This window comes from Pholcus phalangioides, unplaced genomic scaffold (assembly GCF_987345545.1).
Source record: "Pholcus phalangioides strain wild (caught in Gottingen) unplaced genomic scaffold, Ppha-v1.0 ptg000015l_1, whole genome shotgun sequence".
In the NCBI taxonomy this organism is placed as follows: Eukaryota; Metazoa; Arthropoda; class Arachnida; order Araneae; family Pholcidae; genus Pholcus; species Pholcus phalangioides.
Genome location: NW_028301608.1, coordinates 59,156,222 through 59,182,167, shown reverse-complemented (window position 1 = coordinate 59,182,167; position 25,946 = coordinate 59,156,222). Strand labels below are relative to the sequence as shown.

The window sequence follows — 25,946 nt, the reverse complement described above, 5'->3', positions numbered from 1 at the left end:
TCTTCAGAAATTAGTTTCTGAAAAAGAGAAAATTTAAAAAATAACTGACAAAAAAAATAACAAATTCTTCAAAATAGACCAGGGGGGGGGGGAATACACATTTTGTTGGTCAGTATTGTCACGTGATGAAATTCGACCAATCAGATGATTCTAATTTGTTTATATTTTGGTTTTCCAGCTGGTGACGTTGAAATAGACGTCACACTGCTGATTGCGGTAGAGACGCTACAGCAGCAGTGTTTGTGCATTTGTACTGGTTAGAATATTAGCGTTCAATTGAAAGTATGGAAATGTCCAAAGAATAAGCGGTATCTATCTCAACGCCACATTTTGTGGACATCGAGCAAGAGGCGACCAGCAGCTGTCTTAAAAAAATAGGACATCCGGTAGGTGCGACACCCACACTTCTTTTTCCTACTGTCATTAGCCTAGTCATGACCACAAAGGTGTTGGCTTGCAATTTTATTTATGTAGATGAGATTTTATTCAGCCTTTTCTCCAGGTATGTATTGATTTTAAATTAATGCACTTTATGAGTTTATTCGAGGATTTCCGCTGTAATTTTCCGACTTGGACCTGATTTTTTTTATTGAATGTGATGTCACTGATGGTGGGGGAGGGGCTCTTTCATGACCTCCACACCCAGTTTACATACATAAGTACCCTTGAAAATTAATGTGTCAGATCTCATAAGGGTGGGGGGTCTCTCTTCCTTTCTTTTTTCTTTCAAACCAAACACAATTTGGGTCTAGGGTCTCTCTCCCTGCAGTACCTGAGCACTTAGGCAGACCTTCCACATGGTATATGTATAACATGAAACAGCAGGAATCTGCCACTTTTGCTTCTAATATGGAAGACAGATGGCAGCACTTCATTGCCACAATGAAGATGGTTTTCTGTGGCTTCCAATTTCAGGGCTTGAATGTTAGCCAATCTCCCCGTTGAGAAGTCTTGCCACAGAGAGCAACGGGCAGACAACTGTACAAATATTTAACTGTTACACTTCTCTTGTAATTTGAGAACAGCTATAGTATTATCCCTTTTTTGGTGATGTGTTGGAGATTTTTTTTAGCGAAAGAAATGTCTAAAAGCCTGATAAGTCGCCAAGAGTGAAACAGAGTCATGCTGCTTTCTGACTTCTTTTTTGCCAAAAAAATAAATTGCCAAATATGGTAATACTATAGCTGAAACAAAAAATGATAAAAAACAAAGGACAAAAGCAATAACAAACAAAACAACAATCTTAGACCAATAAGGGGATCAAGATTAAAAATATAGCATCCTAAGCCAGATACAAGATTGGAAGTAATAATAACCTGGACTCCCTTTCAGATAATACCAGTGCCATCTCAATGCTTGGGGGGGGGGGACCCGGGCCTCGTGAAAATAAGAATGAGATCTGGTTAAAATTTTTGAAAGTAAATGTGTCTTGCCGGAAGAGAACCTCGGGAAAAACCACAGCTCAAGGACCCAAAAAGTCCTGGACAGCCCCCAACAATCAGGGCTCCAAAAAAGCTCTGTTTTGGTCAAAAACGGTCTTTGGATTCGATTCAGCATAATTGTGGGATTAAAATTATATAGGCATGGGGCCTCAACAATCACTTTCGGAACATTTACTTTGGTTACCGTGGTTCCCAACAATGCGTTTCAGACCTTTATATGTCTTCACAATGATTTGTCACATCTTTAATGTTGCCATTATAACAATTTATTCCTTTATAATGGTTTGTCACTTTTCCAATCCTCCCAATAATGGAAGAAAACTCGGGAAGCGCCAGGTATTTTGCTAGCCTATATACAGGGTGTTCTGTAAGTGCCTAACGCAGCCTTTATCTCATCAACCGCCCATCGTAGAGGTATAGTTTCAATTTAAGTGACGTCATTAACAACAGAGAATAACAACTACGACGACAAAACTGAGAATAAAACTGTTCAACGCCAGCTGATGAAATCAATGCTTGCCTCAAATCATCAACACTCTGACACGAAGTTGAAAAAATATTATCCACCAACATGCGAGTTTCAACTGAAAAATTACTCTGCACTGCTATCATTTTCCCATCCAACTTGACAATGGAAGAATTCCCACAGATCCAAGCATTAGACTGATTGCGTTCCGAAATGGATTTTGCTAGTTTTTAAACTCAGTTCAAGAACTTGCAGACAAAGTTATCCCAAACATTCAACAAAATCGCCGAAACCATGAGTGGCTTTGTGAGAGATCGATTCTGGCACTGAAAAATGACAGTGTGAACAAGATCAACGAAAAAATCCTAAAAATTATTCCTGGAGACTCCACATCTTACAAATCGGTTGACACTGTCACGGACACAGCACAGACAGTTCTGTATCCTGCAGAATTGCTGAACTCTTCGGATATTCCGGGTGTGCCACAGCACAACATGACCCTCAAAGTCGGAGCACCTATAATACTTTTAAGAAATTTGGAGACAGAGACTCTGAAATGACAACAGACTCTGCATGAAGAAATTGCACAATTACATCATAGAAGCAACGATTCTAAATGGATGTGCTGAAGAGATGATGTCTTCATTCCACGTATTCCAATTATCACTGAAGAAACGCCATTCATTTTCAAGCGATTGCAGTTCCTGATTTGTTTAGCTTTTGCCATGGCAATCAACAAAGCGCAAGGCCACTCGTTAGCGTTGGCAGGTATCAAGCTACTTGGGCTCCGTTTTTCACACGGGCAGCTTTTCGTCGTGTGTTGGTAATCCCAAAAATTTGTGCATCTACACACCAGATAGAAAAACAAAAAAATATTGTGTATCCACAAGTGATTGCCTGAAGTTTTTAATTAAAATATTTAAAAATAAAAGTAATTTTTTCTTACTTTATGCAGAAATTTTTTTGATTAAGAAATAATAAGCTATACATAATATAAATTTTTTACGAGGCGGGCAACTTCGCCGGGTATCAGCTAGTAATAAAAATGGAAATATAAAATGTACAACGTAAGGTATAAATATTTATTCCAACAATATTAATTGCATGTAACATATATATTGAGAAAAATTTTTTTCGGATACAATGTACAAAGAAAAGTAGGCTCCAAAATGCTAACAGACGTGATTAATTCAAATGCACTCTTTCAAGCCTATTATTACTAGTGACCTGTAGGGGTGACATCAATTTCATACGATAATCAACATTGGAAAATCCTCCTGCCTTCCAATTCAGTTCGCAGTATTAGAGCTGTTGGTGAGCAAACAATTGTATTAAAATCAGGGTTGGCAAGGTTTTGGACAGTACGGTAAAAACCACGGTTTTTACCGTACTGTCCAAAACCTCCTATTTGTAACTATATAAGTGAAAAACTTTGTGATTTGATTATATTATATAAATTATATTATTAATTACATTAAATATAATAAAATTTTGAAATTCAAAACAGTATGTGCAAAGGGTTATATGACTGATATCAGGTTATCAAACAATTGAAACTAAACTTTCTTGAGGTTAGATATTAGATTCATGAAAACATAAAAGATACAAGAATGGGATAAAAATTTGTCGCATGAAAATGAGAAAAAAGCAATAGATATGACTACAGAACGAAAATTAAACTTACATAATAATTGAGCACTAATAATCAAGCGCAGCTGCGTCTTTTAACATTCGATAACACATAACTAATTTAGCTGCCTTATTTGTGCCAAGATGATTTCTAAGATAACGAAATTTGAAAATATTCTTTCAATTGATGCATAACTTGGGGGACATGAAAATAAAAAAACAATGTGTTAAAGACAGTCTTTTGATAAGCCTTATTCCAGTGTTTTTCATATTGCTGTCCCCCATGTGATAGAATTGTAAATATAGCTTGAATTTATTCGGTGAAATATTAGCTCCTAGCTTCATAAGAGCAGAAATTTAAATTTAACAAAAACTTTGGGTCTTGAAGTCTTTTATCATCATATAGGCGTAATTAGTGTTTGTGAAACTGTGTTCTGTTAGTCATGAGTAGGTGCTACATAGTGGTCTCATTTTCTTCAGATATTTTCCTTTATTTATAATTAGTTTTTAAAAAAGGAGAACTTTTGCGGGCTTCAGACCAAACTTTCACGGGTCCTTCTACAGGTAATTTATACCATAAAAAAACAAAAAATTATGAGAATTGTCAGCCCCCACCTTCGTGGGGGTGGGGGCATGCTCAAAAGTCATGAATTGTGATTATTTTTTTAGCTTAAATAAACATTTACTTGCTGGTGCTGATATTTATTGTTCATTCGGTTTAATGGAATTTAATTATTTTGCAGAAATATACGTTGACGGTCACCGTCTTCTTGATTTCAAAGAAGCCTGTTATGTCTGGCGATCATAGGACTGTTATCAAAGGTGCACCCAGTCAATATGTGAAGCTGAATGTTGGTGGTTCGCTGCACTATACAACTATTGGCACACTTACCAAACATGATAGCATGTTAAGGGCTATGTTTAGTGGTCGACTCGAAGTCCTTACAGATTCTGAAGGTAAATTTGATTTAATTAGTGTATTTTTTTTCTACCCGATAAGAGTTCAATTCAATTTTGTGCCATTAATCTGTAGATTAAGCTATACATTTAAAAAATTTGAATTTTTAGCACAGATTATAGGCCACTGTGTTTATTATGTAAAGCTTCTTTCCATGAGGTTGGAATAAATGTAATCTACAAAATGCAGTCATTATTCGTTATAATGATACCCATTGTTGAAAACAATGCTTTTGAAAACAAACATATCGAAAGAAAAATATAGGATAGTTGTAGAATGAAAATATTTGGGACTCATCGTACCGGTCATTAAAACAGAATGATTGCTTTAACATGAGGGCCTAAAGCAGCATGTTTTGAACGAGCCCTCGGCTCACTAGAAATGTTCTGCAGTAAAAATTCCTATATTGTGTTTTTTACGTTTGTCTTAAAATTCTTCCAGATTGTTCTGTGACATGTCGTAGAATCGGGCATATTCTGCTTTGGGAACATGGGGGGTTCCCTATAACAAGCATTGATTTTATATCTTTTAAGTCCCATTTACATGTGAAATATTGAGGTTGCATGGGGAGGGGATATAGCAGTCGATTGACTAATTTTTTCACAATAAGAAAATGGAGAGCAGGAATTGCCTCTTCTTTGTTGGAGATTCTTGGGGAGTGTAACCTCTTTTTTACCCTATAATCTTTTGTGCGACATATCGAACTGGCCGACCCATGTGACATCTGAAAAGCTGGGTTAAAGAGCTGGTCCATGTAAACGGGTTTTGGTGTTTTCCATGTGGCTATTTCCCATGTGAACAAGGCTTTAAAGATATGTTTTGTGGATTACAGAGAATGACTAAGGAGTATGTAGAAGGATTAATATTTTTTTCTCTAGAAAATTTGAAAAACCGTTTTCATTTCTTAAGATAAGTTAGGCTGCAGAATGTCAATCCCAAGCAGGGACGTCATTTCAACTTTTTCCGGGGGGGGGGGGAGGAAGCACATGTATTCAATGTATCTGTATGTATATATACGGGGTGATTATAAAAAAAACTATCCCGACATATAAGCCTCTAACTATCATACCATTCACAGAAACTGAATGAAATTTTGGCATAAGGTATTTTGATGTATGCGCTCAAGAATGATATGGAAAACAACAGTGTCACTCTAACAGTTACGGTTACAGTGAGAAAATTTTGAAAATATCAAATGGCAACACCAAGTTTTTTTGTATTGGAATGTGATCTCCATTGTGAAAAACCCTAGATAGCGTTTCGAACGGCAACTGTAGCATGAAAATCACCGGCAGTAGATAGGCTAAAAGTGAGGACAACCAATAAGGACAGAGAAGCAGCATAAAATAAAGCATTTTATTGTTTCATAAATTTTCCACATGACCTCCTTCACACACGATGACACTTTGCATGCGGCAGATGGTGGATAGCACTGCAGCACGTACCATGGCAATAGGAATCTCTTGAATCGCAGTTCTGATGGCATCTTTCAAATCAGATGCAGTTTGCGGACGAAACTGATACACTTTGGATTTCAGATATCCCCACAGCCAGAAATCCATTGGTGTGAGATCAGGAGACCTTGGTGGCCACGGAAACGGGAAATGACGGGAGATAACTCTGTCACCAAACTGTTGACTTAAGACACGTTTGACTGAAGACCCTACATGTGAAGGAGCGCCATCTTGCATCCACACAACTTCAGATAGAGCATTTTGCCATTGCAATGCGGGAATCGTGTAACGAGTTAACATGTCCATATAGCGAGCACTCGTTACTGTACGTGTTTGCAGATCACCGGCAGTAACCTCTTAAAAAATATAAGGGCCAAGGATGAACGTACTCGTCATACCACACCACACAGTCACTTTTTCCTCGTGTAATGGATGTGCCAGCACATCATGTTGATTATTGTCTGCCCAGTGCACACAATTTTTCGAATTCACGTTACCAGTTAACGAGAAATGCGCCTCATCTGTCCACAGAATGCATAAAGGCCAGCTGCTATCTTCATCGTACCGGATAAGGAATTGATTCGCAAAATCCAGCCGTAATTGATAGTCTCCCGCTTCCAACATCTGGACATGCTGGAATCGATACAGAAACATGTTTAGAACAGAGTGCAGAATCTTGCGGACAGTTGAATTCGGCAGATTCAGAACACGTGAAACACTGCGTGCACTTGCGGGACAAACTGTGCTTATCGTCTGATGAACTTCTGCAACAGCTTCCATGGGAACGGAAGGTCGTCCAGACCGAGGTCGATCACATGGCCAACCAGTTTCTTCAAATTTATGAATCAAGTCACGTACAGCTTTGACAGTGCACGGGCCTCGCCGTAATCCATGGTTTTTGCGGTAAACACGCAATGTCTCTGCGGCTTTTTGTCCATTCAGGTAATAAATATTTACGATTTCCCCACGTTCTTTCCCTGAAAGCGGCATCTTGTTCGGAATGGCAGAAAGCAACATACGTGGCTCGCATTTCGCAGTGCCTTTTCTTTCACCTAGCGTCAGTCATGACTGTGTCTTACATAGAACCCGAAATTTGCATTTCTTGGTTTCTTCTTCTCATTGTGTGGAGGACTAATCAGGCTGGGATCTCAGCCGAAGAAACGGTGTGACGAATGAAACAAACATTAATGCTCTGGTGCACGGCAAAGTCCTTTTTACTTTTTCCTTGCCTAGCTCCGGGGATTTTCGTGCTACAGGTGCCATTCCAATGCTATTTAGTGTTTTTCAGTATGGAGATCGCATTCCAATACAAAAAACTTGGTGTTGTCATTTGATATTTTTGAAATTTTCTCACTGTAACCGTAACTGTTAGAGTGACACTGTTGTTTTCCATATCATTCTTGAGCTCATACCTCAAAATACCTTATGCCAAAATTTCATTCAGTTTCTCTGAATGGTATGATAGTTAGGGGCCCATATGTCGGGATAGTTTTTTTATAATCACCCTGTATATATAGGCCTATACCATTTTTAGTGTATTTTCAAAAGCCAGGGGGGAGCAACTGCCCCCCCCCCAAATGATGGGCCTGATCCCAAGATGATCTTAATTTGTTTTGTGTTAATTTTAAAATTGGTACCATTTTTATTTTGCACATTATGCTCACAAAATGAATTGGAGCTCACTTATACCATTACTACTTAACCATACATGCACCTGATACACATTCCTCTGTACGCTTATTAAATTTCACTTATACCACTGCAAAATCTTTTTTCATACAATGAATATAAGCTATGGAGCCCTATGAATATAAGCTCAAATTAAATATTTACTCATTTGCCAAAGATATAAACTATGAAGAAATTATGCAATAAATACAGATAATTGATAACAGTAACAAAATGCTTAACAAATAATGAATTACAATAACATTGTGCAATACCAACTACACAAATAGGATGGAAATTGGATGTACACATAATTTAATATTAAATTAGTGCTACTTTACATTTGAAGATAGATTATTTTAAAAATAAAAATTGAAAAATGAATGACCATTGCCATGTGCCAACAGACAATAGATTATTTTTGTAGACCTACTGGAAGGACACCTTAGTCCCTTGGGATCACAGAGTGAATGTTCCTAATCTATGTATTTATGTGTTTTTTGTACCAGTATTTTCTGTTTTTGTATCAAATTGTACTTGTAGTATTATTGTCAAATAAAAAGAAAATTTATATAAGAGGACCTTTCCCCCCCCCCCTCCCCCCAAGATTAAAATTTTTACATTTGGATTATATGCAGGAAATTATAGTACATCGTTTTCATGCAATTGTGATGCATACAGGGTGATTTTTAAATTCATGGTACAAACTTTAAGAGGCGATTTAGGACTTTCTGAACAAGCATTTTTGGTCGTAGAATGTGCAGTCAAATCACAATAGCAAAGACGCTAGAGGGTGTTTTTAGAGAGAGTGCATTTTACCAAAAGCAAATATCATATTTTCTGATGGATTTGTCGCAATAAGCTCAATCAACCATTTGAGGGTTGCAGGGTATTGTAATGTGGTTTGTCTTCTCATGTGGTTTTCAACTTTGAGGCTCAAATGCGAGCTGATCTCCCCTTTCAAAAGTCTCGTCACAGAAAGCAACAGGCCTACAATGGTACAACTACTCAATCATTAAATTTTATTCATAGTTAGAAAAATTGATAGCAGCACTACACATAAAAAACACTAGACATTAACAAACTTCATGTTAGGTTCACAATGGGTACACATGCATTCCAACATTTGCCAATTCGTCAGAAATTCCACAGAGTAATGTGGACAAGGTACATGTGTGGTGTAAGAGTGGTAGGTCTTTTCATGGTGCAACCTGAATAATGCAAATTCTACCACAAGTCATTATACCGCTTGATCATAGTTTGGCAGCAGCATAACCTTGATGATCTTTGCACTAATAAAAAAACCAACTCCTATCTAATCTGAAGGTTCATATGCATCCCCGATTGATTTATAGCACATATCGCAGCAAATCCATCAGAAAAATATGTTATTTGTTTTTGGTGAAGTGGTATTGACCACCCTCTACTGCCTTTGCTGTTGTGATTGGACCTCATATTCTGTAATCGAAAATGTTTGTTTAAGTTCAAAGGCTTCGTTGTTAAGCGAGAAAATGTTGAACGAGTTGAAATTACTTCCCTCAGTTGATTTTTCTTTTTTATACATTTTTTGAAGACCACATCCTAATGAAAGATATTTCTATCAATTTTCTGATTGAATTGGAGATTATTATTCAGTAAGTTCAGTTCAATATGTCTTTTTTTTCCTATGCATCTGTTTTGAATAATTTTTTCCCCCCCTCAGGTTGGATATTGATCGATCGCTGTGGGAAACATTTTGGAACAATACTTAACTTTCTTCGGGATGGATCTGTGCCATTGCCAGAGTCCACACGTGATATAGCTGAACTTCTTGCGGAAGCCAAATATTACTTGATCCAGGAATTGGCTGAAAGTTGTGAGTCTGCACTGAGGAAACGAGAAATGGAGTTGGAACCTATTTGCAGAGTTCCGTTGATCACATCCTCAAAGGAAGAGCAACTTCTCATCAATAACTCTACCAAGGTATTTTATTTATTTTAACTTTTTGCTACCCAAGTGCCTTATTTTATTGATAGTTAACTGAAATTTAAGTTATAAATTATATTTATTTGTTTAAGGAACTGTTAAAAGTACCCAGATTGTTTTGGTTCCTTTTCTTTTACAATTGAGTCAACTAAGCTTTCTTAACTTGTGTGATTTATAGCCCTTTCTTTTATAAGATTGCAACCAACCAGTAATGATAAATTATATATATCAACAGACGTGCCAACTTTTGGAATCCAGAAATCCGGAGATTCTCCCGAGGGGGTACCCCCCCCCCCCCAGCACTCATAGACTCGATCAAAAAATTTCACAACAAAAAAATTTTTTGAAAAAATTTAATCAATTAAGAAAAAGTTCCACATCCCCCCCCCCCCCCAAGCAGGGCCATCTTAAGAGCATCATGGGCACCAGGCCAATTGGTTTTTCTGAGGCCCTACCTGGAAAATTCTCGAAAACTTCAATTAGTTCTCATTTTTGTGAGGCCCCTCTTTTCTTGAGGCCACCCGTGCCTGGGTGGACCCATGCGTTAAGACGGCACTGCTCCCAAGGTAGGTTCAGCATTGCTCCTGAGCCATGCTGAATGTAATGCCATTCAGCCATACTTGGAGCCATGGAATATAATTCCATGTTGGTCTTTCCTTTTAGAATAGAGAAATCTACAAACTGTTGATAAAACATAAGTGTTTCCTTTCGTGGATGCTGTCAGTGATTGATAATCTTGGGTATATGAACTCTTAAAAGCTTTATATAGCTTAGTTTTATATTTTCTTTCTGAAGACATTTAATCAGAGAAAACAATTAAAAAACTTCAAAATACAAAGCTGCTGAAGAAAAAACTTGTGTTTACTGCACGGCTGTTAATAGAATACAATAACGATTATTCAGGAATTTCGGCAACCAAGGTCATGCCCCTGATAAATGATTGCAGATAAACGCTACGAAAACGAAGTCGCGTCTTTGCCAGTTGCTTAAATGCGGTCAGAGACTTTTTTAAGGCTGCTCGATGGAAATGACTGCAGCTGCCCTCTATGAGTGTTTTCCCTAACGATGACAGTAATCATTGATGCCCCGACAACATGAAAGCTCGAGTAAAATCTAATTTTCTGCTAAAATCCGGAGAGCGGGAGGAAGGATGAAAAATCCAGAGTCTCCCGCCTAAATTGGGAGAGTTGGCAGGTCTGAACTAGGCATATTTAGACCAGTTTTAGGAGTAGGTGATCAGGAAGTTTAGAATGGAAGAAGGGTGGCAAAAAAAAACATAATTCTATACTGTCACAGATTTATTTTCTTGGTGACTGAAAATTTCTAGAACTCTGAATATATATTGCATTTTTATCATAAAAATTCATCAGAGAAGGAAGCTTGAAATTTTGATTCATTTTCTTTGAGTAAAAGAAATACTTGGTACAATATAATATTTTTTTTTGAACTTGCAGCTATGGCCTTACTCATAACTATGACTTTTATAATGATATGAATATCATTATAAAAATAACATTTAAATTCCACAGCATGTGCATTGTCTTTGTGAATGTAACAAATATGTGAATTACAGAAATCAGCTATTGTAAATGTTTATGAAATACTTGCTATTATAACTACATAATTACTTTTTTTTTAATCATTACTACCTGTTATGTAAATCTTGCATCTCTGTTTATTGAGTAAATGTTTTTCCTTTTTTTTTCACAGCCAGTAGTGAAATTGCTTATCAATCGTCACAATAACAAGTACTCATACACTAGGTATGTTACATTGATTTTTTTCTTTAATTCATTTTAATATTTGTCATTTTTGTCTAATTCTATATACATACAATAGAGTAGCAGTTCTCAACATTTTTTGACTCTCAGAGCTTTTTTTTCACTGTATTATTTCTATGACAGAGCCCCATCTGAATATTTTTATTTATAAAATCTACTGGCTTATTTTCCTCAAGCAGCCACAGAGCCCTTGGGATGTGAACAGCTGCAATAGAGAGCATCTCAACAACCCCGTAATTAATCAGGACCGCGATCAACTTTGATTTCGTAAAACCCTGAAATGAGCTGACTTTCCTCTGCCGGAAGGAACACGTCAAGCTATATAATAAAATCCATTTTGAAGACCTAGAAACAACTTTTTATTTTTTACTTAGAAATAGTCATATTACAGTCGATGATCAATTTTCTGAATCTGCAGTTTACAAACAGCATGTATTTATGAACTAATCTCCTGGTTCTAAACAATTCCTTTAAATGCCTTTCCAATTTACGAACTAGTTTTTTACGTCTGTAAAGGTTTTTGAAAACAAGCATCAACTGTATTTCCTTTCACTACTAGTTTTTCCTGACACAAAAATATATCTTTGAGTTTGTAAAATGTATTTGCAGTTTTTCCTTTGTACACAAGCAATTATTTTTTCAATCTGTGGGACATTAATGCAGGCAAGGGCCGCTTCATCACCCCTTCCTTTATATCAGAGGTGTAGTCCAGGGTGAGGAGACATGGGTGCTCTTTTTTCCTTCTAAGACAATCTAAAATGTGAAATATTTTTGTAAAAAAAATGTATAGAGAAAGTGTAGTATCTCACCAGGGTTTAAGCTGGATAAAAAATTCCTTTCGCAAAAAAGCGAAAATGGGGGGGAAAAGCTTTAGCAAAATGCTGCAATGCTAATGTAATGATTGATGGTTGGATGTCTACTCCTTGCGTACCTCCTGTACGCATTTTTGCGAAAGTGGCTGCTACTTTTTTCGCATTCTGCGAAAAATGCGACCGTAGCTTAAACCCTGTATCTCACTCAATAATAGATTAAAATTGCCTTTTGTGATCGGTTAATATCTCAATTTCTCTGGAAGAGAATCCTTGTGCCTCCTTCATAGGTGTATATCCTGCATACACCTGGTTACAACATTAAAATGTACTGCTTTATACAGAGATTCTTAACCTTTTGTATAATTAAGACAAAGGCCATGAACACCTTTACAGGACAGTATTTAAAACAAGTTTTTTCATCTACACTGGTGAAATAAATTAAGAGAATTTGCATATTTTATCGAATTTCATGAAAAGAACTGAACTGAATGTGAAACCACTGCTTCTAGACAAAAATGCAAATCTTGTACGTCAAATACGTAAGTTTACACGTGTGTGTAGGCGGAGCAAGTAGAGAAACAGGCTTTATAAACACACGTAAGTTAAGACGCATTTCGTTCGCTAGCACACCTCTGCGAATTTCTTGGTGTTATTTTGCAGCAATCGGTTAATTTCAAATTGTAACAGTAAAAATGAGTAACCACCAAGGTTTAGATGATGGAATGAGGTGGCGAATTGGGGGGAGGCTAGAAGCAGGCCAATCTCAAGTCCAGATTTGTAGAGAGTTCAATTTAATGCCCAGCGTCGTGTGTAACTTATGGAAACAGTTCCAGGATACCGGATCCATCGAGAAAAAGCCTGGGCAAGGTTGTCCAAGAGCCACGATGGCCAGAGAAGATCGCCATTTGTCGATTATAGTGAGGCGTAACAGGAGTGCTACAACTTTTCAGCTCTCTCGTGACTTGTATGCAAGGGTGACTGTTTTCAAAAGACTTCATGAGAGAGGGTTGTTTGCAAGAAGACCTGCTGTTTGCGTCCCGCTCACTTCTACGGACAGGAGAATCTGTTTATCATGGTGCAGTTCTCTTCACTGATGAGTCCCGGTTCAGCCTAAGCACCAAACCTCTAGGGATGAGGTCTTGGAGCCCTATGTTCACCTTTTCAGGGGTGCAGTTGGCCCTGAGTTCATTTTAATGGACGATAACACGAGGCCACATAGAACTCTTCTGCTCGACGATTTTCTAGAGAGTGAGGATATTCGCCGGATGGATTGGCCAGCCAGATCTCCAGACCGTAACCCTATAGAGCATGTCTGGGACACTCTGGGAAGGGCAATTGCAACTTGCAACCCCCCCTCCGGGAACCATCCAGGGAATGAAAACAGCGTTGCTGTACGAGTGGGACCAATTGCTACAGGAAATGATAAACTGCTTTATTTCAAATATGAAATCACGCTGCGTGACCTGTATATCTGTAAGAGGGGACCATGCCCCCCATTAACCCATTTTGTTGTTAATTCTGCAACCGCTGTTTCATACCTTCCGACTCCAACGAGTATTACGCATGATCATGCGTGTGTATTGCAATTATTGAATGGTTATTTGTTTTTTATTGTATCAATGTATGTACATATCAAATTTCATTAAAATCGGTACAGTAGTTCTAGAGGTAATCGACCAAGTCTGCAAATTCTCTTAATTTCTTACACCAGTGTAGGTTCACAGAACCCCTTAAGGCTGGTCGCCCACTAGACAGTCTTGCACATACACACAACTTGTCACTTAAAGTAGCTTCCAGTGGATGGCCATCCCAAGAACATTTAGTGCCAAACTGGCATTGCCTGGAGGCTCTGTAGTAGTTATTACTAACTGTATGAATGCCTAAAACTTTGTTTATACCAAAAAAAAATATATTATCTTAATCAGATACTTTTTATTTGCAGCACTTCAGATGATAATTTATTGAAAAATGTTGAGTTGTTTGACAAATTATCACTACGCTTTAGTGGCAGAGTGTTGTTCATCAAGGATGTCATTGGAAGCAGTGAAATCTGCTGTTGGTCATTTTTTGGCCATGGTAGAAAAGTTGCGGAAGTCTGTTGTACTTCTATTGTGTATGCTACAGACAAAAAACATACCAAGGTAATTAAAATTGAATATCTTATAATTGAATTCTAAATTAGTCTTTTTTTTAAATTTTATTCCATGATTGACAAGATTTTCAGAATGAAAAACTGTCGCATATTTCTTCATGAGTCTATGGGCATCACAAGTAAAAACCAGAGGGAGACAAAATCTATCAAGTTAATATTGTGTGATAATTTGGAAACTAATGGACTCATTGAAAAAGTGATATTGTTTCCTCTCTCCTCATTAGTCAGCATGTCAAGAAAGAGTGAGGGGCACCGGAAATTCTTAGATATCTAGACTCTAATAATCGATTGAATTGGTTGATTTGTGTGTGTGAGAACTTTGTTTTTCTCTACTTGGGGATCTTTTCTGTTTTACTAAATGTATTTAAATAGTTTGCTTTTGGTACCGTGTAGATTGGATGAGTTCAGTGGAAACATATGTAAACTGCAAAGTTAATTAAATTAGAGCAATCGGTAAATGCTCGGTTTGAAGTATTGTTAAATTTCCGGACATTTGCTTCAATGAAGAACTTTAATATTTTACTCTTGTTATTTATTCAGTTCCTAATGTAAATTAATATTGGCCTTCTGAATTAATTCTGTGAATCTTATTGAACCTCGATTTTTGCCAGCTAATGGGAGATAATATAGTATTAAATTGAGGGAGGGGGAAGTGAAACCAAAAGAGTCTAATGAAATAAAATCAAAAGCTATATAATAATGGGATAGAATTAACTACATTTTAGTTTAAATCATATCCACTTTTTACAAAGTACTTTTCACTAAGTATCCGTTTTATAATGGAATATTAAATCCAACAGGATTTTTCTGAAATTATTAATTATTGTTATAACTAATTGTAGCAAAATAATAACTAACAATTATACTAAATCAAATGGAGTTTTTGCAATGATTATCCTCATTTCTAATCATTGTTTAATTACACTGGTGAAATAATAGAATTTGCATATTTTATCGAATTTCATGAAAAGAACTGAACTGAATGTGAAACCACTGCTTCTAGACAAAAATGCAAATCTTGTACGTCAAATACGTAAGCGTACACGTGTGTGTAGGCAGAGCCAGTAGAGAAACAGGCTTTATAAGCACGCGTAAGTTAAGACGCATTTCGTTTGCTAGCACACCTCTGGGAATTTCTTGGTGTTATTTTGCAGCAATCAGTTAATTTTAAATTGTAACAGTAAAAATGAGTAACCACCAAGGTTTAGATGATGGAATGAGGTGGCGAATTGTGGGGAGGCTAGAAGCAGACCAATCTCAAGTCCAGATTTGTAGAGAGTTCAATTTAACACCCAGCGTCGTTTGTAACTTATGGAAACAGTTCCAGGATACCGGATCCATCGAGAGAAAGCCTGGGCAAGGTCGCCCAAGAGCCACGATGTCCAGAGAAGATCGCCATTTGTCGATTATAGCGAGGCGTAACAGGAGTGCTACAGCTTCTCAGCTCTCTCGTGACTTGTATGCAGCCACAGGAACCTGTGTATCAAGGGTGACTGTTTCCAAAAGACTTCTTGAGAGAGGGTTGTTTGCATCCCGCTCACTTCTATGGACAGGAGAATCTGTTTATCATGGTGCAGTTCTCTTCACTGATGAGTCCCGGTTGAGCCTAAGCACCGATTCTCGCCGTATGTTCATATGGAGAGAACCAGGGACCCGCTACCTACCCTCCAATGTCCGCGAAATCGACCATTATGGTGGAGAAAGTTTAATGGTCTGGGCAGGCATCATGTTGGATGGCCGCACACCTCTCCACGTCCTTGAAAGAGGCGCTCTGGGGAGTTCAATTGTAACTCGCAACCACCTGCCTCAGGGAATGAAAACAGCGTTGCTGAACGAGTGGGACCAATTGCCACAGGAAATGATAAACTGCCTTATTTCAAATATGAAATCACACTGCGAGACCTGTATATCTGTAAGAGGGGACCATGCCCCCATTAACCCATTTTGTTGTTTATTCTGCAACCTCTGTTTCATACCTTCCGACTCCAATGAGTGTTATGCACAATCATGCGTGTGTATTACAATTATTGAATGATTATTTGTTTTGTATTGTATCAATGTATGTACATATCAAATTTCATTAATATCGGTACAGTAGTTCTAGAGATAATCTACCAAGTCTGCAAATCCTCTTAATTTCTTACACCAGTGTATGACATAAGTGTAATCACTAATTAACTATTTTACTTTTATGTTGCCATGACTGCTTGTGTATTGCGTGAGTCAATATAAAGATAGTCCCTGTGGTGAAAGCTTTGGCCACTCTCTATGCTCTGCTCTTCCCCCCATTTCCTGTCTTGCTATGTTCGTGGTTGGGGGGGGGGGGGGGTATGATTCTTCAAACCTTTTCGAGTAGTAGTCCAATAGTAAACATCTTGAAGAACCCAAAAAAATTGATATTAAAACAGAATACACAATCAGTTAATTACTAATGAATAGTTATTAATTGAGTGTCGGGAACTAAGTTTATAATGCTTAATCATTTCTTTAACCCTTGCAGTGGCAATCCTGTGATACCTTGATCTTTATTTGTCACCCTGAAACATTTCAGGTTCTTAAATGTACACTGCTCAAAACAATTAGGGGAGCACATGGTTTTAACAAAATTATGCAAAGATGTATACCGATAAGTAACATAAAATTAATCATCCATAATTTAAAGCCTAGCAGGAAACGGAAGAAGAAAACTTCATATGCAAATCAAAGTTCATGACGTCAAAAACCAGAAAAAGGAGATAGGGGCAGAAATCGGGATGTTGCAGAAACGTCTGTTTTACTGCCGTAACTGTGAAATTCGATTGCGCAGTATTTTTTTTTGAGACAAGGTGACTTGAGGATGTCTCAACAACGTGATTTACCGGAATCCATGGCATGGCGTGTTATAGGCAGACTGGAATCCGGCCAAACACAACGTAGTGTCGCGGACGCTGTTGGAGTCGCCAGAAGTGTTGTTGCAAGGCTGTGGAATTGATTCCAAGAAACAGGAAATGTTAGACGTCGACCAGGGCAAGGTCGGCCACGCGCCAATACAGCAACTGATGACCGGTATATACGGTTAACAGCCCGTCGAAACAGAACAAAGAATGCTGCGAAGACGGTTGCTCTCGGCAACAGGACGAAGGGTGTCCAGCCAAACAGTACGTAATCGGCTTCATGAGGGAGGGCTCTATGCACGTAGGCCAATGGTCTGCATTCCGTTGACCCCACGCCACCGTGCGGCCTGAAGAAGATGGGCTGCTGAACATCGAGATTGGGAGCAACATGATTGGAGCCAAGTGCTGTTTACAGACGAGTCCCGATTCAGTCTGGAGTGTGACACCCGACGTGTTCTGGTATGGAGGGACAGGGGCACTCGAAATAACCCTGCATTCGTTCGTGAAAGGTCACAATACAGACGAGCTGGTTGGATGGTATGGGGTGGAATCAGCATAGGCGGACGTACGGACCTGCATATCATTCGGAATGGCACTTTGACGGCCCGAAGGTATGCAGACGAGATACTGCGACCTCATGTCATCCCTTACGCTGGAGCCATTGGAGATTCCTTTGTTTTCCAGGATGATAATGCCCGACCGCATAGAGCTCGTCTGGTGGAGAACATGCTTGAAGCTGAAACAATACAGCGTATGGAATGGCCAGCGTGCTCTCCTGACCTGAATCGACGCATTGCTGCGCGACCAAGGCCACCTGTTACTGTCCGAGACTTGCAGATTGCACTTCTTGAGGAGTGGAACAGTATTCCCCAATGTCTGATCGATAACCTCATTGCATCCATGGCAAACAAGTGTGCAGCAGTCTTAGCTGTTCGAGGAGACCACACGCCCTATTAAAACTCATGCATCATGTCTAAACAGTACTTTTTTTTATCGTTTACATGTAACCAAATTGTTGCCCTAAATCATCTTTTCATGTTTTTTCCATATTTTCAAAGAATTAAAGCTTAATTCCAAATTTTTTTAAGTCTTTTTTCTGTATTGCACATTGATACGCATGTACTATCCATTGTATGCCAATACGTGGCTGTCTCGCATGGTTTTCTTCACTTTTTTGCTTGCTCCCCTAATTGTTTTGAGCAGTGTATTTCAGCATACACAAGCCTAAATAGGCATTGAAGTTGTTTTTACAGTCAAACGTGTTTTCTATTCCCTCCAATCCATCAACTGCCAGTGGGCAGAGTCAGCTTTTGCTCAAAGCTAGATAACAGGAGAGAGAAAGAAACTGTTCCCCCCCCCCCTTTCTTTCAGCACAGTAAAGAAATATACTCAGTATAAATAATACAAAGATATTTTTATCCCAAACAAAAAAAGCATTTCTCTTCCTAGGAAGCCACACACTTCGTGGCAGGTGGTTTTTGTATCACAGCGGAGAAATAAAAACTATGTGTAGAGTAAATTTTCTGGACTTCTTGTTGGGGGAAGGGGCATTTATCATCTTGTAATCGGGAAGAACAAATTCTTGAAAACAGGTGGCACTTTGTAGAAAGTTTAGTGATTTCCAATGCGACAGTTTTGATTTGGATCAAGAAAATTTAAACAGCTTAAGAAGTTAAAAACTGGCTTTTACTGTTCAGAGTGAATTAATCATAGTAGAGAGTACATTAGTGAATTATGAAATAGTGAAACTCAATATAGCTATACTCTGCAGAAAAAAAAAGAAAACATTGTAGAGGGATTGTTTTATCCAGAAGTATTAGTTTAACATTAGAATATAGACATTACCAAGCAATATTTGAAAAACATTGTTGTAGAGAGATTATCGTTATAGTGTTGTAGCGAGATTTCACTGTAATTATATATATAAATTTAAAACATTTTATTTTATCAAATTATTAGTGCAAAATATTCAAATTAAAATGCACTTGTATGTTTCTCTATGATAACTGGATGTTGGTAAATTTTGGACATAAGAATTTCTCCCAGTGCACATAATTTGCAACGGCATGCAACATCGAAATATTTCCCGTTACATTTGTCTTGGTATAATTTCAGTGAAATAATAAATTTTGCCTCCAATAATTTAAAGTTTTTGAATGAAAATTTCACGATTTCAACTGAAAATTGATATTTGTAGGTTGAATTTCCAGAAGCCAGAATATATGAAGAAACTTTGAATATTTTATTGTACGAGAATCGGAACGGGCCAGATATGGACTTGATGCAGGCAACCAATACTCGAGGAGCAGTAGCAATGGGAACTACATACACTAGCGATGATGAAGAGGATCGAAGAACTCCTGGCACATCTGCTGCTCGGGAGAACAGAGACAATTGTCATCTGAACCGTATTCGAAGTACCAAGCAAACAAGTTAGAAAAAAAAAACTGTTTCAACGTTTTTTTCTTCCAGCATTCATTTACGTGGAATAATCACTGTTTGCTTTTCGAATGTTTTGTAAAATGTCTGAATAGAAACCATGATGTTGAGATTTAACATGTTTATAAAGAATAAGTTTTCTAAAAAAATGTGTGCAAGAGAAAAAAATTATTGTTATACATTTCAATAGGCATCCATTCTTAGAATAAGACAACCATAAGTATTCTTTATGGGCATTGTATAATATTTTATCATATGTATATATTGTTTATAATTTGTGTTAATTGCATTTTTAATGGGGTTGCTGTATTTTTGAAAAACATGACATCCATATTTTTATGGGCATCTTTTTATCAGCCACCTCGTTGGGCATTTTGCCTGTTGTGGCGTTGTGTTTGTATTTGTATATATTTGTATTTAATATGTCTTCCCCACTTCCAAAGAATATTAGTGGTCTTGAAAATAAGCTACCCATTTTATAACTTCATGGACAGTTCACTTTTTCTTTATGCTTATTAGATTGATGCATATCATTATCTCAAATATCTTCATGTGATTGCTACAAAACACATATCCTTCCTCTCGTGCTAGAAGCATGAATGTGCAAATATTTTTTTTTTTTATAAGCAAATGTTTGAATAATGCTTACTCTCTTACGTCATCAACCACCCTTTACGAAAATATGCGATATTCTTAATGGCATCTTACTCGGTGCGTCAAAATCGAGAAAAACCTATTGATAATTTGTGGGGGCACACACCTGAAGTAACATTCCCCTTACTGATAAGTCCCCTGCAGAACCACTTTTAGTGATCTCTAAATGTTTCACGGTTCCTTCAGGTGCTCTGGAAATGTGACTATGCCACGTATCACTCAAGTGATCTGTAATTACACCATGGATCACTTAAGTAATCTGGGAATGGGCAGCAGGTAACTTGAGTGATGTAGAACTGCACTGGGTGCCGCTTAAGTTCTCTAAAACTGTGCCACATGTCACCTTAAGTAATCTGTGAATGTGCCACAGGCCTACTTGAGTAATCTGAAAACATGTCACTGGCTGCTTAATTGCTCTGAAATTGTGCCATGGGTCACTTAAAGTTTCACTACTCTTTTGACTTGAAAAAGTCTAATTTAAAAAAAATATTTTTCATTTGAACGCAAATAAAATACAAGTTACATGTCAATCAGTTAATTTGTTCTTTCATAATTAAGAAAATACTGGATTATAGTGTAAACGTATACTAGAAAAAGCTATGAGATTGTAGAATTTTTAAAGGCTCAAAAACTGCAAACACATATTGACTAAACTTCCCTGCAAAAATTCAAAATTTTTTGGGGCAGTAGTTTTCTTTAAATCTTACGGATGAGCTCAAAAATTTTGATCTGAGAAAATCGCGTTCAAAGTGTTTTTTCTAGTTTACGTTATAATCCAGTATTTATTTCTTTAATTATGAAAGACAGGAAATTTTTAATATTTTATTTGCAATTAAATAAAATATCTTTAAAGTCATTTTTGAAAATTCGACTTTTTCAAGTCGAAAAAACAGTGAGACTCCTTAAGTGATCTGTAAATGTGCTACTTAATTCACTTTTACAAAATTAGGTTTGAGGGGGCAAGCTACATCATATAACCTCCAGGGACATATTTGGTCATGGGGGGCCCAAGGGTTTACCATATGTAACTTAGAAATCCATTGCGACCTACCTTAAAGAGAAATTTTGCATTCTTAGCCTTCAAGTAGTATTTAAATTAACAGAAATATAAATATATTATAACATTTAAAAGAATTTGGAAATACTTTTATAAGTATTTTTTGCATTAAAAAAATTTTGACCAGGGATGCATGAGCCCCCCCCCCCCCCATACACCTGATTCCACCAGTATGCATTAGGATTTGGAGGCAGAGCCAATGACTAAAATTTGCTGATGGGGGGGGGGGGTTGTCAAGTGTCAAGAGAATTTGCTAATGTAATATTTGAATGGCCCTTTAGACATTTAAATGATATTCAAGAACTGCGCGAAAAAGACGGTGAAGGGCCTATAATTTTTAGGCACATTTAAACCCCCATATATTTAATGGCAACTAACCAAACATCTTAAACCCAAAAGTAAAGAGGGATGTTTGACTTGTATGTTACCTTTGAAGAAACATAAACCACTTTAAAATTTCTTTTAAAGATTACATTACCTGATAATTCAATGTTAAAAAATTAACCTAAACTCAAAATTCTGTAGAAACATGAATATATGCCAAGTGTTTAATAAATTCTAAATTTTGACTAGCATTGAAAGATTCTGCAAAAAAAAATTTTTTTTGAAAGATGTAAATAGAAATTAAGGTCTTAAGGAGTCACGGCGAACTTATGGAAGTTTTGCAACAAAAAAAAAAAAGGCACACATGCAAATATATTTTAAATCTTTTACACAAATTTTCACTCTTCAAAAAAATACAGAACAGTTTAGAAATTATACAGCATTTATTCCATATAACATTACCAATGTTTTACATGTAAACGATATCCTTTTAAGAGTATGAAAATTCTGACAAATATACGACCCATCTTTCATACTTAACATGAATGAAGTCTGCACTTGTATAAAAAGGGGAAAAAAATCATTTAAAGTTCAGTTTCAAAAATTAATGAAAATTTTACATTAATAATTGATTTAAGATGTTATCATATGTGTCACACCACCACATACACCAGAAACTATAATATGAAACCACATGATTAGCCTAACTTTTATGTTCCTGGGAGATAAGTACTTATATTTAGTTAACAGGAAAATGTTCTCAAAAAATTATAAAAAAAATTAAATACACGCACTCAGATAGAAACTTACAAAAACACAAAAATTAACAGCGGAATGAATTATTACTAAAATAACAAGAAATGGCTACTCATCACCTCGTGCTTCTTGGCAATACATATAAAAAAATTTCACTCTATTTTTAACATACAAAATTCTACACTACATAATTACCAACAAATGTAGAATGAACTCACATCTTCACTCTGAAAAAGAAAAAAAAAATTGACACACAATTAAAAATTTTTGAGATACATGTGAAATACATCTTCATGCAATCTTTTACTGTGCTATATGCAATAAATTAGAATTAAAAGTCAATTACAAAATGCAAAATAACTTTAGATTGCAAATCCAATACAATCTATGTGCATGCTGAATCATAAGGTTGCCTTAAATAAACTGGACTCTAAAGCAAGGTTAGCGAATGCAGGGCTTCCACTCAAATATTTAGAGAAAAAATAGGAGGAAAAGGTATGCTCCCATCCTCAGACAACATAATCATAGCCAGAATTGGTCTGATTTTTCCTAAATGCGTGCTTTTCCCGCTGATCAAGCATCTGGTAGCGGACCGATATCGTATCTCTGTCAACAATTATTCAATTAGTCTATCATCAATGTTTAGGGCTTTTGAAGTGACAATATTCAATGAAAAACTAAACTGAAGAGCCAAAACAAACTGGTAAAGGCATACATATACAAAAAAAGAGATATGGAACCAATCAGAGTACGTCGCTGCAGTCCGCAACGCCTATATAACACAACAAGTGTCTGGCATAGTTGTTAGATCGGTTACTGCTGCTACAATGGCAGGTTATCGAGATTTAAGTGAGTTTGAACGTGGTGTTATAGTCGGCGCACAAGAGATGGGACATAGCATCTCTGAGGTAGCGATGAAATTTGGATTTTCACGAGTATACCGTGAATATTGGGAATCCGGTAAAAAATTAAATCTACGACATCGCTGCGGCCGGAAAAAGATCCTGCAAGAACGGGACCAACGACGACTAATGAGAATCATTAAACGTGACAGACGTGCAACCCTTCCGCAAATTGCTGCAGATTTCAATGCTGGGCCATCAACAAGTGTCAGCGTGCGAACCATTCAACGAAACATCATCGATATGGGCTTTCGGAGCTGAAGGCCCACTCGTGTACACTTGATGACTGCACGACACAAAGCTTTATGCCTCGCCTGGGCCCGACGACACCGACATAGGACTGTTGAGGACTGGAAACACGTTGCCTGGTCTGACGAGTCTCGGTTCCAATTGCTTCGAGCTGATGGACGGAGACAACCTCATGAATCCATGGACCCTACATGTCAACAGGGGACTGTTCAAGCTTGTGGAGGCTCTGTGATGGTATGGGGCGTGTGCAGTTGGCGTGATATGGGACCCCTGATACGTCTAGATACGACTCTGACAGGTACGTAAGCATCCTGTCTGATCACCTGCACCCATTCACGTGCATTCCGACGGACTTGGACAACTTCAGCAGGACAATGCGACACCCCACACGTCCAGAATTGCTACAAAGTGGCTCCAGGAACACTCTTCTGACTTTAGACATTTCCGCTGGCCACCAAAATCTCCAGACATGAACATTATTGAACATATCTGAGATGCCTTGCAACGTGCTGTTTAGAAGAGATCTCCACCCCCTCTTACTCCTACGGATTTATGGACAGCCCTGCAGGATTCATGGTGTCAATTACCTCCAGCACTACTTCAGACACTAGTCGAACCCATGCCACGTCGTGTTGCAGCACTTCTGCGGGCTCGCGGGGGCCCTACACGATATTAGGCAGGTGTACCAGTTTTTTTGGCTCTTCAGTGTATTATAGCAACACATTTTTGTGATCCACAATAATTACATCGATTCAATATACAGAAAGGATAATTTTCCAAACATTTGGCGTTTGAGTCAAAGTGAAAACGTTGAGTAGCCTAATTGAAGTTTTTGCAACTTATAAATGTCCTGTTGTCACATTTTTTGCTCTCAACCTCTTCTGAGAGGGACTCCAGTCATGAGCCACATGAAAGGGAAGATCTCTGTCAATCCTTCTTGGAAGGAGGTCTTGAAGAAAAGCATTGATGTTCAACTGCTTTCTTTTTCTTCTAATTATTTTTTGTTTAACTTTGAAAGAAAAATGTAAGGTGAATTTCCCAGGAGTGACCATCATTGTATGTGAGTGAGCTCACAGAAAACTTCAAGATTCTCATCCCCAGTAACACATAATCGCTCTCAATGTCCAATCAGTGCTGGTCATGTAACACAGACAAGTGAAAATGTAACATGTTCCAGGAAAAAAAAAACCCCTACTCGGTCAATTGCTAAAAACTGACAGTTTCATGTTCACGTTGGAATTTTTTAGCTCCCCTGATACCACGATATCAGAGTTTGTGCCCTCTTTCATCAGAGGATAAGCGATCCAGTGATTTGGCTATAGTTTTCGCTGTATTTGATATTAACTCATCTTGTTCAACTCTGCAGAAGCATCAGAATTAATAGTGTTTGTTCGTATTCACGGTAGCTACTGCTGGTTTGGCACATTGGACTAGAGGGGCCGGGAGAATTCATTCTTTCTCTTCCTTTGACCACTTGTTCATTTCGGATGGCAATGGTGTATGCCAAAATTTACTCTCAACTCATTACCAAATACAGTGAGTTGTAATTTTTTCTCTTGTTCCGTATTTTGTCATTAATATTATTTATTTATTGTTAACGACCATTTCATCCAGGGTCGTAACTACGATTTTTGTGAGGAGGGACAAACATGATTTTGCTGCCCTCTCCACTTCAAATTTTATAACGGTACTTCGTGTTCTTTCCTGATATTTGCCCACCCCCTAAAATTCAGCACCCGGGGCAGTTGCCCCCTAGTTCTGGCTCTGATTTCATCAAACATTTGTTTTCACTTTTTCTGGTTCTTTTGACAACTTCTTGCATTTCGTGAATTTTAATGTAAATTAAACGAGATCAGTGATACTGCATACCAGTTGTCATGATTAAAAAAACTTGGGTATTTGTGGAATACTAATTACATAGCAGTGGAATATGGTAGCCTTGGTTGATAAGATACTCACGAACTGTGCCACAAGATGCTCAGCGATTTCGTGTGTTCAATACCCTTTTTTGTCCTTGTCAGTGCCTCTTCTAATACAAGCAATAATTGCAAAAACAGCGCCATAACGATCAAACAGCATGTTATTGAAGAAAAAGTCTGCACAACAAACGTTATGCATTTGAACCTCACAGTGAGAAAAAAAAAATTTTGGTCGGAATCGGCAGTGAGCTATATCAGTAACGGTCTAATTAATCATATTGTGCAGAAAATGAAGGAGTGGAGAAAAAAAAAATTTTAAATGAGAATTTTTTTCGTTATCCTGAAACTGTGTGTATTGGATGACGAATGAAGAGAAAGAAAGAAAATATTTCATCACACATTTTCATCTATGCATAGCTTGTAGTAAAGTAACGAATTTAAGATTT

General features: G+C 37.5%; 1 protein-coding gene across 2 annotated transcripts; it reads left to right on the top strand.

The window, feature by feature from the left end:
- The first annotated feature begins 189 nt into the window (after nucleotides 1-189).
- On the top strand, nucleotides 190-20,125 carry LOC149076315 (BTB/POZ domain-containing adapter for CUL3-mediated RhoA degradation protein 3). Of its 2 annotated transcripts, none has more exons than XM_089243873.1 (6): nucleotides 190-386; nucleotides 4,281-4,494; nucleotides 9,320-9,579; nucleotides 11,293-11,345; nucleotides 14,118-14,316; nucleotides 19,398-20,125. In XM_089243873.1, exons 2-6 carry the CDS (start codon nucleotides 4,329-4,331, stop codon nucleotides 19,635-19,637), a joined length of 918 nt encoding a protein of 305 aa, XP_089099999.1. In that variant the 5' UTR covers nucleotides 190-386; nucleotides 4,281-4,328; the 3' UTR covers nucleotides 19,638-20,125. The 2 variants fall into 2 exon arrangements, with proteins under 2 accessions (XP_089099999.1, XP_089100000.1); XM_089243874.1 differs by having other exon boundaries at nucleotides 191-502.
- The last annotated feature ends 5,821 nt before the right edge of the window (nucleotides 20,126-25,946 follow it).